The sequence below is a fragment of the Arxiozyma heterogenica genome, assembly GCF_036370985.1.
Source record: "Arxiozyma heterogenica strain weizmannii chromosome Unknown scaffold_15, whole genome shotgun sequence".
NCBI lineage: Eukaryota > Fungi > Ascomycota > Saccharomycetes > Saccharomycetales > Saccharomycetaceae > Arxiozyma > Arxiozyma heterogenica.
The window spans coordinates 399,572-418,713 of record NW_027042668.1 but is presented as its reverse complement, the minus strand read 5'-3'; the positions used below and the strand labels follow the sequence as shown (position 1 = coordinate 418,713).

Sequence of the window (19,142 nt, the reverse complement as noted above, 5' to 3'; positions counted from 1 at the left end):
TTTCTTTCTCTAAGGCTTTTTGCTTTTTTTTATATTTTCTTGTGAGTTATTAGCAGTATCAACTTCTTCAATTAAGGATGTGTTCATACCCTGAATTTCTTCAACCACAATCTTGGCAATACCGGTATTTAAATCTGGTAGTTCTACAACGTCACCATTTGGTAGTGTCTTAGGTTGCAAAGTTGGGAAATATGCTAAATCGAAATTTAAAGTACCAACATTCTTAGAGTTTCTTAGAAAATGCGCCTTCAAATTCTTTTGCGTTGATTTTGTAGTCAAAGTATTTAAATTAATTTCAATTCTACCAAATTGTTTGTCCTTCAATTTGACACGTTTATCCAAAACAGAGATTGTCAGTGGATCAGTTAATGAATTAACTAAAATGTATGAAGTTTCGTTCCAAACAGGATTCAACGTGTCTCTTACAGTATTCGTCTTACCAACAATTTTACCATTTAACTCAAAGGTTAGATATGGATCAACAGATGTCTGTAACAAGTCACCTGACCCAGTGTGTAAATCAGTCGCATTTTTAATAGTCAATTCAATAACACCCATAGATAAATGGGAATTAGATAACAAACTTGGAATATTAAATTGTAACGAAAATGGGGGCATTAGCATTGGGCTTAAATATTTCTTCATCATGATTTTAATAAATGGGTATAACCCTGGTATTGCCATAAGTTCCCAATTGAAAATTGTATTACCGAGGATTTGTGCAATAAAATCAATGTCAGGGACATCTATCAACTGGATGTTAACAGTTTCCACATGTGGAAATGGTGTCATTAATTTGAATCTAAGTCTTGCTTTAACATTAAAGGATAGGTTAGAGACGGAGATTGGGAGAGTTAAAAAGTTAAATAATTTCAATTTTAACAAAACAGCTTGGTTGACGAAATTTTTTATTTGTTTTGCGGTCATATCGGTCAAGTCGTGTGGTGTGAAAGTCACAGCCCACTCCATGACAACAATATCAGATTCAGTGTTTGGGAGGGTTTTGATAGTTTCAATTCTTGGAGGTTTAATACCTAAAGTAAATTGATCGATCCAAAGATTTGTTATGAAACTTGGAATATTTGGATTTATGGCTAAAATATCATTAACTTGATCCACAATAATTTGTGAAACAGATGGTTCTAAAATAGGCCAATATTTGTCCAAGAACATATTCAACCATTCCATCGTTTCATTATCAGTTTCAATATTTTGAACAGTAAATTCTTTTTGAACTAGATTCCTAATGGAAGATCTATACTTTCTGGAAGAGGTTCTATAATATAAAGAAGTGATAACGATTATGAAAAATACTGGAGCTAAAGACCATTTTAACTTACCCATAAAGAACGAAAGGATACCAGCCAAGGCTACAATAGCCAGAGTATGATACCAGTCACCATAGAGCTTTTCTGGAATAAGATTATCTAAGATAGTGTCCTTAGTTAAATCTAATAATAAATCATTTTCAGTTAAAGTATCCTTTTCTTCCCAATGACCCATTTGTTTCCAGCCGACATAGTTTGAAGTTTTCTTTTTTCTGATGGTTTTTATATCAGTTATAGGGACATCATTAATCTCTGTTTCCTTCACTTTATTGACAGTTTTTTCATTAGTCTTTGTTCTTTCCATTTGATTTGCTTTGGACTTAGATATAGAAATTTGGTCTCCACTACCAGCACTAATATTTTTGGCTACCATTATGAAAGTAAATTAATTGTTACTTCCTAGATTCCTCTATCTATTGCTCTTTTTTTTTCGTCGTTTGATTTTTTATGTTAAAAAAATTTTGGTATTTAGAATGTAAAGGTTAGTTAGTATGAAACTACAGCAGCGTTATGTTTAGTTAAAGTACTTTATAAACTGATGATAAGCTAAAAATTTGTTAACAGTCGATGAACTCGACATAAGTATGTAAATTTGTTAGAAACAAGACGTTTTTATTTACTACCCCCTATTTTTTGTTTATTTTTTTTTTGATTTTTTATCAATTGATTTACTGTTTTTCCCTTGTTTCAGATTTTTTTGTCATTTATATGTTTCTTCTTTATTTTTTATTTTGGCAAGCCATGAAGAAAAAAAAAAAAAGGAGAAGGAAAATAATAAAATAACTTCAGATAATAGTGGAAGGAATAAATTTTGTAGGAGGAGAATATTAATACAAATACATAACAGAGAAATGAATAGATGGATTATTAGTCATTGTTAGTGGCAAAATATGTATTTGAGTTTGAACAGTTGCCATTTCAAATAAATCTTCTGAAGAAAATAAAAAAATATGTTTAGATTTATCACTTGAAAATATATATATAGAGAGAGAGACAGAGAGAGATTCTTAATTCTTACATAGTAGCAGACTTGTGAGGTACTATCGTTAGTAAAAGATATTCATAATAAAGAAACTCTAACATTGTCAGTTTGAAAATAATATTAAATTATAATGTATCTTTGGATCAAATGGAAAAATAAAGAGATAGCATAGAGAAAACCTATGATATGTATGTTCATATTTGTTAATGTTATAGAAAGTTATATTAGTCTCCTGAGAGTTTTTTTTCGTTATATAAAAAATAGTTTGATAAAGTATTGTAGTTTTTCCATCACAAAGTTTTTGTCATTAAACTTTCTTTTTTATAAAAGGTATTGTTCAAGATAAACAATTCTTGAAGTAGATAGTGCGATGTTTATATTATAGTTATTTGGTGCGGCTACTATGTAAAGATTTTGCAAATTACTAACATTCTTTTTGTATATGTTTTTTTTTTAAATTAATGAAATAAAACCGGATATTTATCTAAAAATGTAGTCATTTCGTTTATTTCTTCATCATTGGCACCAATAAAATTTAGGTTAGATGGTTCATTATTAGTCTTCATATTTTTATTATATTGGTAAAGACCATCTACACTTTTCATTCTGTTGTGTAATGCTGTAAACTGATCTTAAGTATAATCGGGCATGCCTGCTATTTTATCATTTCTAGTTTTCAATATTCCCCCCTGGTTTGTTTGAACATTCAGCCTTCTTGTTTTGAGACCTTCTATAGTATTTACTGGTATCAAGGGAAAGCAAACGAAGAACTAGTCAATCGAGGTAAAAGATAGGGGAGATAGTATTATATAGATTTTTGATATAGTTATTATTTAGCATAATTATTTTACAACCGTATTGTTTAGAATATTATTTTTACATATAAGGAAGTGAAAAGTTACTGACCTTGAAATAACTCCATTTTATATTGGAATATTATATATATATATATATATTATGTATGTGTGTATGTATTATAATGTAAACAGTATTTAAATAGTTAAAAAAGGGTAGCGTATTATAAGTGTTAGAAATAGTCAGAATAAACTTCCAATTTTTGAATTTGATGTTTAAAAACAACCTCAATAATACTATATGGAATTTTCAATGAGTTAAAATTATAGAACTAATTTTTTTCAATATTTATAATATGATGGTGATGTTTTTATTTTGATTATTTGAAAACAAGATTTACCCTAATTTATATAATAATCAAAATTGTAAAACTAAACCAAAAACCTGAAGTCACCATTTTTGAAATTTTATTTTACAATTTTTTGGATCTTCAAATATAACAAAAATAATCATTTAGATATGCCACCGTTTTCTTGTTTTCCCTTTTGCAGTAATATAATTAAAATTATTTTTGATTGGATTTTGGACCGACATTTATTCAGAAAATACTATTTCAACAATTAACAATAAAAACCAAGATACTTGCATAAAAATACAATACAACACAATACATAGAAATATGCAATCGAAGCTAAGGAAAAAGTAGAATACCACCTTCTATCATTTGATACGAATTTTCAAAATGAATAAAAATAAAAAAATAAACGTTATAACATTTTCATTATTTTTTTTGGCCTCCTTTAGGCCGTGTGATTCTCTTTTTTTCCTCTTTTTCTTTTTCTTTTTTTTTGTTCATTTTTCCCCTCCTGCTTCTTCTTACCCTCCTCTTTTTTGTTTGTCTGTCTTCTTAACTCCCGACGTCCTCATCTGTGTTTTTTTTTTTTTTTTTGAACTCTTTTGTTCTATTTCCCCCTCCTTCTGCTATGGTAAATGCCAGATTGTCAAGTAATCCATGGTTCAAAAATATTGGTATCCTTCAAACAATGAGAAATGAAAGAAAAAAAAATTCATAGTAGAAATAATATTAAGAGTACTATTAATAGATGTCTTTGAAAGATACAAGAAAGCCATTATTCATTAATATTTCAAAAAGAGAATAAAAAGAACCCTACAAATCAACATATGCATATGCATAAGTAGGAAAAGAAAAAAAAAAGAAAGGTACTTATCTCTACACATATACCACATACACTCCTTTTTATTTTTTTTTTAGTATTAGCTCAGCAACCATATCAAAAAGCTTTCTTCTAATAAAGATTCCTTTTTTTTTCCTTTTGTTAATAGATTTATACAAAGAAGTTATACATATAGATAAACATATCTATATATATATTTTTTACAATGGAAAATAAAAGAAATATGAGTAACAATATGTTAATTGACAGTAATGACCATATTAATGATACACTCACCCAAAGCTTCTCACAAATGAATGTGGACAGTCCAAATGAACTAGAACCTCAATTGTCACGACAGCATTCTCGAGAAAGCTACAACGGTAATTTTACAAATAATAGTACGAATAACTTAACTAGAAATAATAGCAGGTCGAGATCTACTTTGATCTTCGACGATGATGACGACGATGATAATTGTAATGATAATGAACCATACTATAATGAAAATAGTGGTGATGACCTCTTATCAAAGACATCTTCACAAATTTCTGAGGAAAGTAATAATATGGCATATAATGCTTCAGATCAACAATTTGTATCTGCACAACAACAGCAGCAACAGCAACAGAATGTTCAACAAGCTAATCCTAAGAATGTCATGGTTCCTGTAGATATCGTATGGCAACAAGGTGGGAATAAAGCCTATGTCACAGGTTCCTTTACCAATTGGAGGAAAATGATTGGGCTGGTTCCTGTACCAGGGAGACCGGGGTTATTGCATGTCAAATTACAGTTACCACCAGGTACTCATAGATTTAGATTTATTGTCGACAATGAATTAAGATTTAGTGACTACTTGCCTACGGCCACTGATCAAATGGGTAATTTTGTTAATTATTTAGAAGTCACGGCACCAAGCCTACAGCAACAACAACAACAACAGGTAGATCATTCAGTTGAAGAAGGAGAATATTCTACCCGTGATGATACAACTTCCCCTGATTATTCAAGAAATCAAAATTCATCCAACAAAAAAAAGAAAACTATTCCAATGAGTACACGCTCTAGAATTGCAATGGAAATTGAACAAGAACCAGATGATATGGGTGATGGTTATTCAAGATATTATGATGAAGCACTATCCAAACCTTCTTTGGAATATACGCAGGATATCCCAGCTGTTTTCACTGATCCAACTGTTATGGAGCAATATTATTTGACATTAGACCAACAACAAAATAATCATCAAAATATGGCATGGTTGACTCCGCCACAATTGCCACCACATTTAGAGAATGTCATTCTAAATAGTTATTCTCATTCACAAGCTGAGAATAATGAAAATAACTCAGGTGCTTTGCCTATTCCAAATCATGTAATATTGAATCATTTAGCTACTAGCAGTATTAAACATAATACCTTATGTGTTGCTTCTATAGTCAGATATAAACAGAAGTATGTTACACAAATTTTGTATGCTCCATTACAATAACACGTGCCTATCAAGGTAATTATGTTAAATAGATATATATCTATGTATAAGTATTTTATCAATTCATTATATTTGGTTTAATAAGGAAGTAATCATATGAAGGGCTATGCTTTTCTTTATTTTTCTAATATAATAGAATCTTTATCACAAATAACAAGGCATCTCTATCCGTGCACTTATTTTTTTAATTTGAAAAAAGGCACATTTTTTAGGTTTATTCATATTTTACATATCTTTTGAAAATTGGCTCGTGTATTCACTTGTTATATGGTATATGTTTTTAGTTATATATATTGTATATTTATTGTGTACAAAATCCAAGAAAAGTTCTTTAATTCTCTTTTACACTTGCAATACAAAAGTGATAATATATAAAAAAAATTTGCAAAGGTTGGAAACATAATGTGAAAAAACTATTAGTCTTATAATATATTTATATTTGACATTTCTCTTTTATGGGAAAGAATAGAAATTTATCACTTTGTTTTGTTTTCATTTATTGATAAGTAAATAGCACTTACTTTATATTTCAGTATATATTGATACTAATAAAAAAATCGCTGGTCCATCTATTTATCCTAGAACACTTGATTTCAGCACTATTAGCTTATTGGGAAATGAGAGTTTTATCATTATCATTTCTATAAGAATTATTTTAAGTTACTTTTTCTCTATATTTTATCATTTTTTAATGTATTACAGTAGTAGACAGAAAGCATTTTTTTTTCTATTAAAATTATTTTTTAGAGATTTGAAGCAAATGGGAATTTTCAAACGAAGTGTTAAAAGTAATAAAAAACCATACATTAATTAGGAAATCTAAGGACCACATATGTAGTTAATAATATAAAATAAACATGATTTATAGCTCAATGATGTTTTTTATACTCTCATGGAAATCAAAGAAAATGCAAATTTTATAAATTGGAGTCAATGTTCCACATACTTTGACATTAAAAATGTATTTTCTAGTAAATTCTAACTTTGAAAATTTAAACTTATACGTTTTATTGACAAATATTGAAAGATCCTTCTTCTTTTTTAAACTCTACTGGAATAGTCCAAACTACAACAATTAGTAGCGCCGCTAAAATTTTATTTTTGTATATTATGTCTTAAGTTCCAGCCAATCCTGTCTTTATTCAAGCCATAAAAGTCCCCCAACTATTTACAGGTTCAACTCGTTCAGTCTTTACTTAACGTGAATTTTTGTTATCCCTAGATCTAAAATTTGATCTTCACCAAATCACCGATGATTTCCGTAAAATTTGTTTCTTTGTTGACAATATTGGAGGTAAAGCTACACAATAATTCCTTAACTTCTCTGCTGATTATGATTTACATTCTACTTCCTATTCCAGCCTAGTCTCTCAATTCACTGACTCCTTTGATGCACAACCAGACGTGTACTACATCAGTCGCAAAATTTGTTCATTAAAACAACATAATAACGTCGACGGGTACATCAAAGAGTTCTATCAATACAAAAACCTGTTACCCAAGGGTGTCATGAGCGAACAGATACTTATAAGTTATTTTATTTAAAGGTTAAAACCCGACACTAGAAAAGCTGTCGTCTTACAATCTCCACCAATATTTCATAATGCCACTGAACTTGCTCACAAATGTGAGCACTGCTTATTAGACCTCATTACAATTAATTACTCAAGTGACGTCTCATCTAACTCTGGTTCCTATCAATTAGATAGTGACGGTGATACCATTATGGCTATTCATTCTTCCAATCGTTACCGTAGAGGTTATTCTACGCATTCTGCCAATGATTCATCTTTCAGGAGGGGAAGATCCCACAACTTATCTGGTACCACTTCTTCCAATAAACGTGATAAAGATGATTTTCGTCGTTTGTGCTTAGAATATAGATTATGTTTCAAATGTTGTAAACCAGAACATCAATCCAGTACTTGTCCAAATGCGAGTTGTCACTGAAAATACTGCTGCTTTTCATTCCAATTCCCTTCTTTCTTCTTCATTCTCTCTACCAAATTTCCAACAATCAAAAAAATTAAAAAAAATCAAAAACAGAAAATAAGTGTTTCATTCAAGAAGAGAGCTGATCTATACACATAATTAAAACATGCTGATAAACATGCAAAAACAAACGACGTTGATACTACTACAATACCAGAAGTTACTATTATTAAAGCTACTACCAAATCATTAGTAGGTACCCATCATGAACGTCCATGTATTGTTAATAAAACAAAAGTCCCTGTGCTGTTTGACACAGGAAGTCCTACTTCACTGGTTAGTGAATATTTAGTCTTCAAAAATGGATGGAAACTACTGGATGCCTGTGGCCTTAACCGGTGAATACGTTAAATATTTTAGTTTATATGTTGCTTGTCTTTTTCTTCTGTTTGTACATAATATATAGATATGTACAGATGGATTATAGAAAAGTAACTAAAGTGTCTTTTTATATCTTTTTCTTTTTTATTTATTTTTTATTTTTTTTTCTTTCCTACATCCAGACACCACATATAACATTGTTTCCATAATAGAGTCTTTAATTAATAAAAAACTTCTTTAATATGCACTGTTCATGGAAATAATTCCAGCACAAAAATATCAAAAAGTTTGTGAATGACAACAGACGTTACCCCAAAGATTCACCAGCTACCGCTACAGAAAGAATCCTGAGGCTTCAAGAGATCATCGCTGTGACTGGCTATGACATTGAGTCACAAGCCTACTACTGTAAGATGCAAGATGTTAATCCTGAGTTGGTGTGTGAATATACCTTAGACAAATTTAACAAACTTCCAACTGATCGTCACAATTCATTATTATCAGATTTCAGAAATTTACCTGAATTTTTGGGAGAGGAAGGTGTTATAGACCAACCTTGATATTATGATTAAATGGAAAAAAGGATTAGGGTTGAAAAATATTGTTAGGGTTTTTGTGATGGTTGTCAAGAAAAAGTTCTAGTTTGGATTTATAGAACTTAGGGTTTGTTAATAAATTACATGTTGATTGTCGAGTATTAGGTAATACAATAATGAAACATTAATGAGGTAATCAAAGAGATATGTGTTCAACAGTGGCAATCATTACAGAATCCAAATAAGAAATTATCAGCCCATGATTTATATATAAAGGACTATCATCTTATAATTTAAATTTGTGTTTTTATCTGATTTATTATTGTATGTAACATATTGTATAAGAAAAAAAAATAAGCAATAATCGTTTAATTTTTCTATATATAACGTCTTTATATATATTTATTATTACCCTAACTATTTGTTCAATAGTTCAATTATCTAAGTCAGTTTTATAGTCCAAACTACAATAGTCTTTGTTGTATAATAGAGAAGTCATTACCACCAAGATTACATAAGATTCTGACGAATCTAGAATTTACCTATTGTTTTAATAAGTCACACATGTATTACTAATGACCATAATAATTGTGCCGTTTATCAGTAGTGCGCCCAACTACCATAACTAGTAAATTGGGGTGCAATTACTAATTCACTAATGTACCTGAATTAGTTTAATAAATTTTAGGGTTTGGATCACTAAGCTCATTAATGTATGAATTTGAATAATTGATCGAGCTCCAGAAAACATATAAAAGGGCAACATTTTCTGAAGTTAAAGAACCACCTTCCATAACCTTTTCTTGTAAATAATTTATGTATTATATATAAACATAAATAGAACAAGCAAGTAACAAGTTAAGTAACTTCGAATAAATATATTAGCTCGATATAAGCCGCACAATATATAAGGCTGTTTTAGTAATTATATTATCGCCTATAATTGATTACTGTCTCGATTATTTGAATAACTATTAATATTATTTGCGTTTCCCTGGAATACACAAAGAATCTCACCATCTTATATTACAACAGTGTTATAGTTTGGATTTAGGACTAATTCTTTAACAGGACTATTGAATGAATAGTAAGGTCAATAACAAATATATAAGAACGTTATATATAGGAGAATTAAGGATTATTGCTTGTTTTTCTATTTATGTTTATATACAATATATAGATTATTTACAAAAAACGGTTATGGAAGATAATCTTTTATCTCCAGAAAACGTTGTCCTTTTATATGTTTTCTGGAGCTCTATCGATTATTCAGATTAGTACATTAATAACCTGACTGATTCAAACCCTAAAATTTATTACATTAATTTAGGTGCACTAGTGGATTAGAACTGCACCCCAATTCTCTAATCATGGTGATTAGTAATACACGTGGAACTTATTAAGACAATAGGTAAATTCTAGATTTACCAAACTCTCATGTACTCTAATCTTTTTATTATGCAGCATCTAATGTTGTAGCACGTGTATGGCTTATTAATACAATAAATAGCTCTAGATTCATTCAGAATCTCATATAATCTTGATGGTTATGATTATTCTATTTCACGATGAGAGGTGTTGTAGTATGGTATGGTGAAGTTCTTTGTGTATTCCAGGGAAGCGCAAATAATATTAATAGTAATTCAAATAATCGAGACAGTAATCAACTATAGTCGATAGTATAATTACTAAAACGGTCTTATATATTAAGCGGCTTATATCGAGCTAATGTACTTATTCGAAGTTACTTAACTTGTTACTTGCTTGTTCTATTTTGTTTATACATAATATATAAATTATTTACAAGAAACGATTATGGAAGATGATCTTTTATCTCCTGAAAACGTTGTCCTTTTATATGTTTTCTGGAGCTCGATCGATTATTCAGATTACTACATTAATGACTTGACTGATTCAAACCCTAAAATTTATTATATTAATTTAGGTGCACTACTGGATTAGAACTGCATCCCAATTCTCTAATCATGGTGATTAGTAATACACGTGGGACTTAATAAAACAATAGGTAAATTCTAGATTTGCCAAGATCTTATGTAATCCAATCTTTTTATTATGCAGCATCTAATGTTGTAGCACATGTATGGCTTATTAATACACTAATTGGTTCTAGATTCATTCAGGATCTTGTGTAATCTTGATGGTTATAACTATTCTATTCCACAACAAGAGGGCAGTGATTCAAGCCATCTTAGTATAGTGGTTAGTACACATCGTTGTGGCCGATGAAACCCTGGTTCGATTCCAGGAGATGGCACTCTTTTTGTAAAAAATGTAATATCCCTGATATTATTGTTTAGAAAAATGAGGGTTAACGATATTTTTCTAAACTTTTCTTTTTGCAAAATTTTACAAATATAGATAAAAGCAGGAGTAACCAACATAAGTACAAAAGAGCAACCAAGAAGAACAAACAACCAAGCAAGCAAGGAACAAGGAACCAAGGATTACATAGGTTTAGATATAGTATATAAGTGCGTACTATTTAATTCTAGTGAACTAAGGATATAGATGTATAGATATATAGGAATATCACATCTAGAGATATAGAAAGAGTCTATATCTTATATCTATCTAAGTGAAGTATTATTGTAATTTCAACAAGATTAACTGTTATCAGAAACATATAACCTAAGAGTTATTACATTAATATTGGTAATAATATTGTGGTTATAGTATTTTGATAACACTTGTGATATATTGTGAACTCTTTAGTCGGCAATGACGTTCTTGTTTTTCATGCTTTCAAATTAATAAACTTTATATCCTTCTATAATGTTGGTGATCTGTGTCGCTTCTTATCTATGGTGCTGTTCGAAAAGCAATAGTATCTTTGAATATTAGTGCAATATACTTTAGTGTATCAATACATAAAATAATATATATATTATAGATTAATAACTAACAAGAATTATTCAACGGATATATAAATCTATATTGAGGGTATCTAATAAAATATATTTACTTGACTAACTAGGCCAATAAGAGAATTATAATATATATTATTTGGTTTAGGTTCAAAATAGTCTAACCCTTAAACACCATTTTAGTAAGTGAAGCTAATGACTAGAATTTTTTATATAAAGCATGAGTTTTGGTAATATTACGTTTTTCATATTTTTTATTCTCTATGGTATTTTGTTATTCTCTATGGTATTTTGTTATTCTCTATTAATGCATAAAGGTTTTATACATAAAGGACTGAGAAATATCTTCAAAAAAAGATATAATAATGTATTTTTTTTGAAACATATAATTAATGATATTAAGATAACAAGATATACCACCAATATTAATATCTTTGGAAATGAGACAACAGAAATGATTAAACATTAAATTGTTAATATCAAATAAAAGATACTGGCTGATAAATAAATCAAGATAAATAGCTATTCCAAACTGGAGTGTAAAAATTAAGGCAATGAAAAAAAAGTAGAATGTTCATTTTATAAACTTTTTCAATGCATTGCAAATAATTATGTGTTTACTTTTTATATAAAAATTTAAAGAATGTTGCATGTAATATAAATACTAATATATATATCAAATAATCATGATAGCTGGTTTCAGTAACTTTTTAAGTGCATTGTCCCACAAACTATACTAAAGGCATAACCAGTATTCTTGTTTATTAGCCACCTAAATATTGTTTTAAATGTATCCTCTTATGAATTTTTCTTACTTTTGTGACAGTGTGGGTCTAAATTAAATTAATTACTGTTACAAATTTTAGTTTACTTTTTTTTGACAAAGATGTCACAAAAAAGATAAAATCTTATATTTATTGTAGATTATATAGCATATAAGTTTCAAAAACTTAGAGCTTACAAAGAAGAAAAGGAAACGATATTTAGTTAAAAATTGATTTTTTTAATAGTAGCAACTACAAGACAAAAAAGTAAACAAACTGACTAAATGGTACAAATATCTATATCTGGTGAAGAGCTTCCACAAGATGAAGTTATTAAAAAAAGTAAATTTCATTTTTTTAAAAGGAAAGGTACATCTAAAGCTTTACCGATTTATATTAGAAGAGAAACATTAACGTCAAACACTCATTCTATTTTAAATAAAAATGAAAAAAACCTTTCAAGAGAAAAATTATTAGATCCAAAGGATTTTCTTTCATATGCAGAATATGTTCAACCTACCAATGAAGACAATACAGGGGCGGCTATTTCCGACTCTGTTCAAAAGATGGAAGAAGCTCAAAAAAAATCAATATTAAATGAAAGATCAATAAACAGTAGAAGTTTTAAAAAGTTGATGCATTCATTTAAAGGAACTAAAAAATTTGCATCAAAGAACAAGAAAGAAGGAGTAAGTCAAAAAGAAGGGACACTTTTCAATATATTTTCTGGTGAGAATGACATAGATAAAAACAATTATTTAATGATAGATTCAACAAAAGAATTAAAAAACTTCAAATTAATCACACAAAACAATTTGAAGATATCAAAAACTTCAAAAAATAACTTGGATAATAAAGATTGTGGTCAATTGCAGACATTTACTAAGAAAGAGGATAATATTTTCCTTTCTGAAAATCCTGAAACAGGTAGAGAAGAAAGAAGTGGTTACGTAAAACTGATCAAATCTAGACCTTGTAACTGTACGTCACAATCACAAGGGGAAAATGCAATCGACATTAAAATAAACATTACAGAAAAAATGGGTAGAAATATTATCAATATTTATAATATGGTAGCAATTGAAAAGGCCTTACCTATACTAGATACATCAGCAATAGGTGATATATCAGAAGAATTGACTAGAAAAATATATATAATGTTACAATCTAGTTTGACAGACTATTCAGATAAGTGCATAAATTTTCAAGAATTGTTATTCAAAAAGGAAGAAAAGATTAAATTGTTAGAAACAAACCTTTCTAGAGTGGAACAACAATTAATAATATCTAAATCCTATGATGTTTTCTTAAGCGACAAAACAATGTTAAAAAAAGAAACACATAATAATACAAAAATTATGAAACCAGCAGGATACCAGACTAATACTCCACCCCGTAGTGAACGTTCAAATAAAAAAAACGATCATATATATTATAGTTTAAAAAACTTGGAGACAAAATATGATCAATTGTACAATGCGTATGGTTGTTTAGAAAATGAAAGTCAGCAGGTTAAAAATCAGAGTATTCTTCTAATGTTTTATAGAGATAAATCTATTAAATTTTTAGAATTATTATATCAACTTTTTGAGGGTTTACTTCATAAAAAATGTCTAATAAAATATCAATTATGTTTGAAAGAGTTAACTTCAAACTATTATTTATATAAAACCAGCATTGTGCTTGGATCTCAAATTGAGTCGACTAAATCAGAAATTGAATATTTTTTTGATGAAATTGCTACAGATGCACTTATGAAAAAAGTGGCTTCAAAACTTTCCTCATTAACGAACAAAACAAAAATATTAGAAGAAAAGCTTCACAATTGTGCAGAGATAACACCTTCTAGGGGAGATGAAGATACAAAGCTAAAAATAAAGGAACAATATGATCTTTCATATTGATAGATTGCTGAACAACAACAGATGACTGTATCTAAATAACGTAATAAGGATTGTCATTCCCTAAATCTAGCTTTAACATTGTAAAATTTTAAAGGAATAATATAGAAATTAACTAAATTATTTAGAGGTTTAAAATTAAATTATTTACACTATATCACTTTACCTCTTAAAAACTCTAAAGGAATTTGTAATAGGGATGTCTTTTTTTACAACAGGAAAGTGATTTTGTTAAATTCCAAACTCCTACATTAACTCCGTTTTAAAATTTTTAAATCCTTTCTCATATTAGTTAACTCCGAGGTTATAGGAAAAAAATTGACCTTTAAATTCTGCTATAAAAGAAGTATATAAAGGGTGCATGTCTGTAAAAAAGCGCATGTATTTCGGATTATTGTGGCACAGATTAAGAAAATCAAACGACGTAGAAATTATTGAATATTTTGAAGATGTTACACCCAAAGACTACTGAAATTACATTTAAATTGAATAATGGTGTTCAAATTCCGGCCTTAGGACTAGGTACTGCATCTCCCAAAGAACGAGCACAAGAGACCAAACAGGCTGTTAAAGCTGCTATCAAAGCAGGCTATAGACATATTGATACTGCTTGGTTTTATAGGACTGAACCATACATTGGAGAAGCAATTAAAGAATTAATTGAAGATGGTGTTATCAGAAGAGAAGACATCTTTGTTACTTCAAAAGTTTGGCCGGTATATTGGGATAATGTCAGTAAATCTTTAGATGAGACTCTAACTGATCTTGGACTAGATTATGTCGACTTGTATCTTCAACACTGGCCATTATGTTTTCAAAAGGTGGAAGATGTTAAAGATGGAATTCATGGAATTAAAGGTCTTCCAAAGAAAGGAGAACGTGAAGCATTGTTTGCAGAAAATGCAGATTGGATGGAAACATATAAACAATTAGAGAAGATTTACCTTGATCCAAATGACAAGAGGGTAAGAGCTATTGGTGTTTCTAACTTCCCAATTGAATATTTGCAAAGGGTTTTGAAAGAATGTGAAGTTAAGCCAACTGTTAACCAAGTAGAAATTCATCCACATCTTCCACAATGGGAACTCAAAGAATTTTGTGCTGAGAATAATATTCTATTGACTGCATACTCTCCATTGGGTTCCACTGGTGCACCAGTTATTAAACTGCCATTAGTAAAAGAACTAAGTGAAAAATATCATATGACAGTTAATGACATTTTAATTTCTTACCATATTAGAAAAGGTACAGTTGTGATCCCAAGATCTTTGAATCCTGTTAGAATTGCTAGTTGCATTGAATTTGCGCCATTAACTGAAGAAGAGATCACATTGTTAGATAATATTGGAAAGAAGGAGCCTATTAGATACATTGATGAATTTTTTGCATCATCTATTCCGGGTTTTACAGGTGAGAAATGATTGAATTATTGCTAGTTTTGACTTAATGAAAAAATAAATTAATATAATTATTGTTCTTGAATTTATATCATATACTATATTTAGGAATATGTTAATTTTCATAGAGATTTTGTGAGTGTTATATATATATATATACTTATAATAATACAAGATAATCTCTATATTAAGTTCCAATCTTTCAGGGTTTCACTTAGGAATAGATCACGATCATAAAAGAATGTGCCGTAAGTCAAAAAACCAATATTTTCATTAAAGTCTTTCAAAATTCTTTCCTCAGTATATTCAGGTTCTGTTTCTTGTGCAGTAAAAATTGAGCAGTCCGCTGGAACCTTTTTATTCGACTGTGGACACTGCTTATTACTGCAGTGGTGCATATACTTTTTTATAGTGTCAGCAGTAGGTATGTTTTCATCTTTCAAAAAATCAATAAAAAATTTTGTTAAACCGCTGAATATTTTGCAGGATTTCTCAGAGAATTCAGTTTGATCTATATCGGCAGATTCCAATTCAGTAATAGCTTTTTCCTTAGCAAGTTTTGCAACACGTGTCATTAATGTAAGGCTGGCTTCATAGATGTTAGATTTTTGCGCAAATGTATTCAAATACAGATCGTCATTTAAAGTAGATTCAGTGATAGTTTTTAATAAATGCACGTAGATATAATACCCTGCATTCCACTTCATATTTTCACGTATTTTACTGTTTTGCTCTTTCTCCAACATTATATGATATGGTCTGTGAAGTACTTCAAGTAACACCATATTGTCCAGCTGTGCTGTTTTATCGTTTAATCTGTCGATAATTTTAAACATTAATGCAAACACAGCGGTATAGAAAAAATATAAGCATTCTCTGTAAATAAAAGGTTGACTTTTAAGAGTACAAAAAGTTCTTAAAATCTTATGTGCATATTCAGTGTATTTTATTATTGATTCCTTTTTTATTTGTCTTAATCTTGCAAACGCATCTGAATTGTTTGCCACATTTGCTATGTTATCATCAATTAAAGAGATAATGAAAAGATTCAAAGTAATTAAAAGGGTCAAATATCTAAAATGATATGTGATAATATAACAGCATATAACCTCAAATTGAAATTCCGGTTTTTGTTGAGTATTTTGAAGAGAGAGAATCTTATAGTAATCTTTGAATGTTTCTAATCTAACTGCAGGATGTAGATTTTCCCTCCATTTTAGTAAACTCATATTAATTGCCAAAGTTTTGTCTAACAATTGATCAAATGATGAAGTGAGGATGCTTTGACTACTAAAACATGTAGCCATTACTTCATCCTCGTATTTACTGACATGGGAACCATAGTACGTTATTAGAAGTGTAAAATATTCGTAATGTGATGCAGCATAATCTACTGCATCTTCAAAATTTGACATTTGCTCATCCTTCTTATTATCATATTCTAATAATGTGTTTAAATCGCTTAAAAATATTTCTTTTGACATATAGGTAGGGAAAGTAGATTCATAAAAGATTAAAGGTGACATTGAAAGATTTGTTGCATTCAACCTATCCAGAGATATACAATACCACCATAAGCCTTTCGCAGAGATGAAATCTTTCTTTGAAAGGCCATTATAATAAGATTTTTTATGTAATCCTAATGCCTGAATGATATAGGTTGCCTTAGTAAAGATATCGAGCCCTAGTTCATTACTTAAAGTAATTGAAATATATTTACTCCAAAGTAATAGAGCCTTTAAGACATATATATTGCTCGAATGGATCATCACTTTATTATAACAATATGTGCAATTACTAAACAATTTTTTTTCTATAGCCTCCATGTATTCAATAGATGGCATGTGGTTATCCTTCCTGATTTGAATACTATCCTTTGAATGTAAGACATAAAATGATTGGATTCCAAACAGTACAGAGACATTAAGTAAAAAAATTTCGGGAAATTCCATATCTTCCTTATTGTAATATTTCTTCACCAAAATGTCGGTTTCTTCTGAGGTTACTATTGGCGTAATAAAAAATAACAAAGAGAAATGTAAACTTTCCAGGATCCTATTAGTTTTTTCAATATCCTCTGGTAGATCAAATAACATATGGTTACCATTTTGATCTTTCTTCAAAAATATATCGAAATTGGTCAATTTTTTCAATTGAATCATATACCATTTCGATATTTCATTAAAATGTTTTTTAATGGGTTCATAAAAATCATTTAAAGTTGAATTTGAATCTTCTTGGTTACTTTTATTTTTCTTCTTAAAACTATCAATTTTGCACGCAATCCAAACCAATTTATTTGATGAAAATAAAGTTGTTCTATATTGTTTGTATTTACACTTAGGTGCAAATTCAACATCAATATTTGGCACTTCCGTCCTAGAAGTGATATCATTGAGCAAACCAATACAATTAAACTCAATATCATTTGATAAATAAAGTTTCCTTAATAATTTATCGACAAGATGATTATTTTTTGTTTCCAATTGAGAAGATAAATTTTCATTTTGTTCAATTTTATCAGTTTGAACGTTTTTGTTGGTTAATCTTTCGATTCTTTTGGCTGCTGAATTCATTTGATCCCTCAGTTTCTTTTTCTTATTCTGTTTATTCCTTTCTAATATTAGATGGAAATTGAAAGTACATGGTCTCTTTCTTTTAATACAGTTATTACATTTACCAATGGTTGGATCCAATGGACCACATTTAATCTTTTTCTCTCTACACGTATCACATGCTCTATTATTTCTTTTGAATTGCTTGTAAGTAGAAATTATCTCCGAATTTATATTAATGGTATTGGACAACTCTTTTTTATCTACACGACTATTCGAAATGGGAATTTGAGAACTATTACCATTGTAGTTATCATTGTTATTGTTGCTGTTGTTGTTACCGATTGAAGAATTTAATACACTATTGAAATGATTTGAAGATGTCGAGACTTGAGTAGGGATGTAAGATGTTGCAAAGGGTGCGATAGTATGTTGATTAGAAACTACATATGATAAAGGTACCTGTTGTGTGAGATTATTGTTAGGATTGATCATGATATTAGTGCCTGTGTTTGTACCAAGATTAGAATTGTATGTAACAAATGAAGGTGACGAAGTGTACACATGACTTGGATACATTTTTATTTGATTTTGATCCTGCATGTGGAAGGATGAGGGGTTTGAGGATATGAAGTTATGATTAGTTTCTGCATCAGTAGGATTATGTTTAGCATTAATACCGTTAACGTTAATGTTGTTGATGATGGGTTTGATAGTATTTGGAATGTTATTAAAGAGGTTAAATGGGTGATAAGTTGATGCAATATCTTGAATATTATTATTGTTTATAGAATCTTGGTTGTTACCGTTATTATTATTGTTGTTAGTATTAAAAGTCAGCATATTATTAGGACCATAGTTGCAATTACTTATGTACATCTATTTGATCAGTGATTTCCTTTGTACGTTCTAAAGCTATACCAATTCTTGGATAACTGAGTCAGGAGAGACGATTGATATATTGATATGGTAATAAAGGTGTATAGTAGAGTATATTGTGGTATAATATAGTATGG

The 19,142-nt window shown here is 29.3% G+C and overlaps 6 protein-coding genes and 1 non-coding gene across 7 annotated transcripts; 5 read left to right on the top strand and 2 right to left on the bottom strand.

Moving 5' to 3' along the window:
• Positions 1-9: 9 nt before the first annotated feature.
• Positions 10-1,701, bottom strand: PWA37_001033 (uncharacterized protein; the record flags this gene model as incomplete). Its single annotated transcript, XM_064857678.1, has 1 exon — positions 10-1,701. The coding sequence occupies one exon, from the start codon at positions 1,699-1,701 to the stop codon at positions 10-12; it is 1,692 nt and encodes a 563-aa protein (XP_064715516.1).
• A 2,805-nt stretch (positions 1,702-4,506) lies between these two features.
• Positions 4,507-5,775, top strand: GAL83 (Gal83p; the record flags this gene model as incomplete). The annotated part of the gene is made up of 1 exon (XM_064857677.1): positions 4,507-5,775. The coding sequence occupies one exon, from the start codon at positions 4,507-4,509 to the stop codon at positions 5,773-5,775; it is 1,269 nt and encodes a 422-aa protein (XP_064715515.1).
• Positions 5,776-8,501: 2,726 nt separating this feature from the next.
• Positions 8,502-8,648, top strand: PWA37_001031 (uncharacterized protein; the record flags this gene model as incomplete). The annotated part of the gene is made up of 1 exon (XM_064857676.1): positions 8,502-8,648. The coding sequence occupies one exon, from the start codon at positions 8,502-8,504 to the stop codon at positions 8,646-8,648; it is 147 nt and encodes a 48-aa protein (XP_064715514.1).
• A 2,179-nt stretch (positions 8,649-10,827) lies between these two features.
• On the top strand, positions 10,828-10,900 carry PWA37_001030. The gene has a single exon. It is a non-coding gene; the product is annotated as a tRNA-His (tRNA).
• A 1,657-nt stretch (positions 10,901-12,557) lies between these two features.
• Positions 12,558-14,177, top strand: PWA37_001029 (uncharacterized protein; the record flags this gene model as incomplete). The annotated part of the gene is made up of 1 exon (XM_064857675.1): positions 12,558-14,177. One exon carries the CDS (start codon positions 12,558-12,560, stop codon positions 14,175-14,177), a length of 1,620 nt encoding a protein of 539 aa, XP_064715513.1.
• Positions 14,178-14,623: 446 nt separating this feature from the next.
• On the top strand, positions 14,624-15,595 carry ARA1 (D-arabinose 1-dehydrogenase (NAD(P)(+)) ARA1; the record flags this gene model as incomplete). Its single annotated transcript, XM_064857674.1, has 1 exon — positions 14,624-15,595. The coding sequence occupies one exon, from the start codon at positions 14,624-14,626 to the stop codon at positions 15,593-15,595; it is 972 nt and encodes a 323-aa protein (XP_064715512.1).
• Positions 15,596-15,753: 158 nt separating this feature from the next.
• On the bottom strand, positions 15,754-19,005 carry PWA37_001027 (Zn(II)2Cys6 transcription factor; the record flags this gene model as incomplete). Its single annotated transcript, XM_064857673.1, has 1 exon — positions 15,754-19,005. One exon carries the CDS (start codon positions 19,003-19,005, stop codon positions 15,754-15,756), a length of 3,252 nt encoding a protein of 1,083 aa, XP_064715511.1.
• Positions 19,006-19,142: the final 137 nt, after the last annotated feature.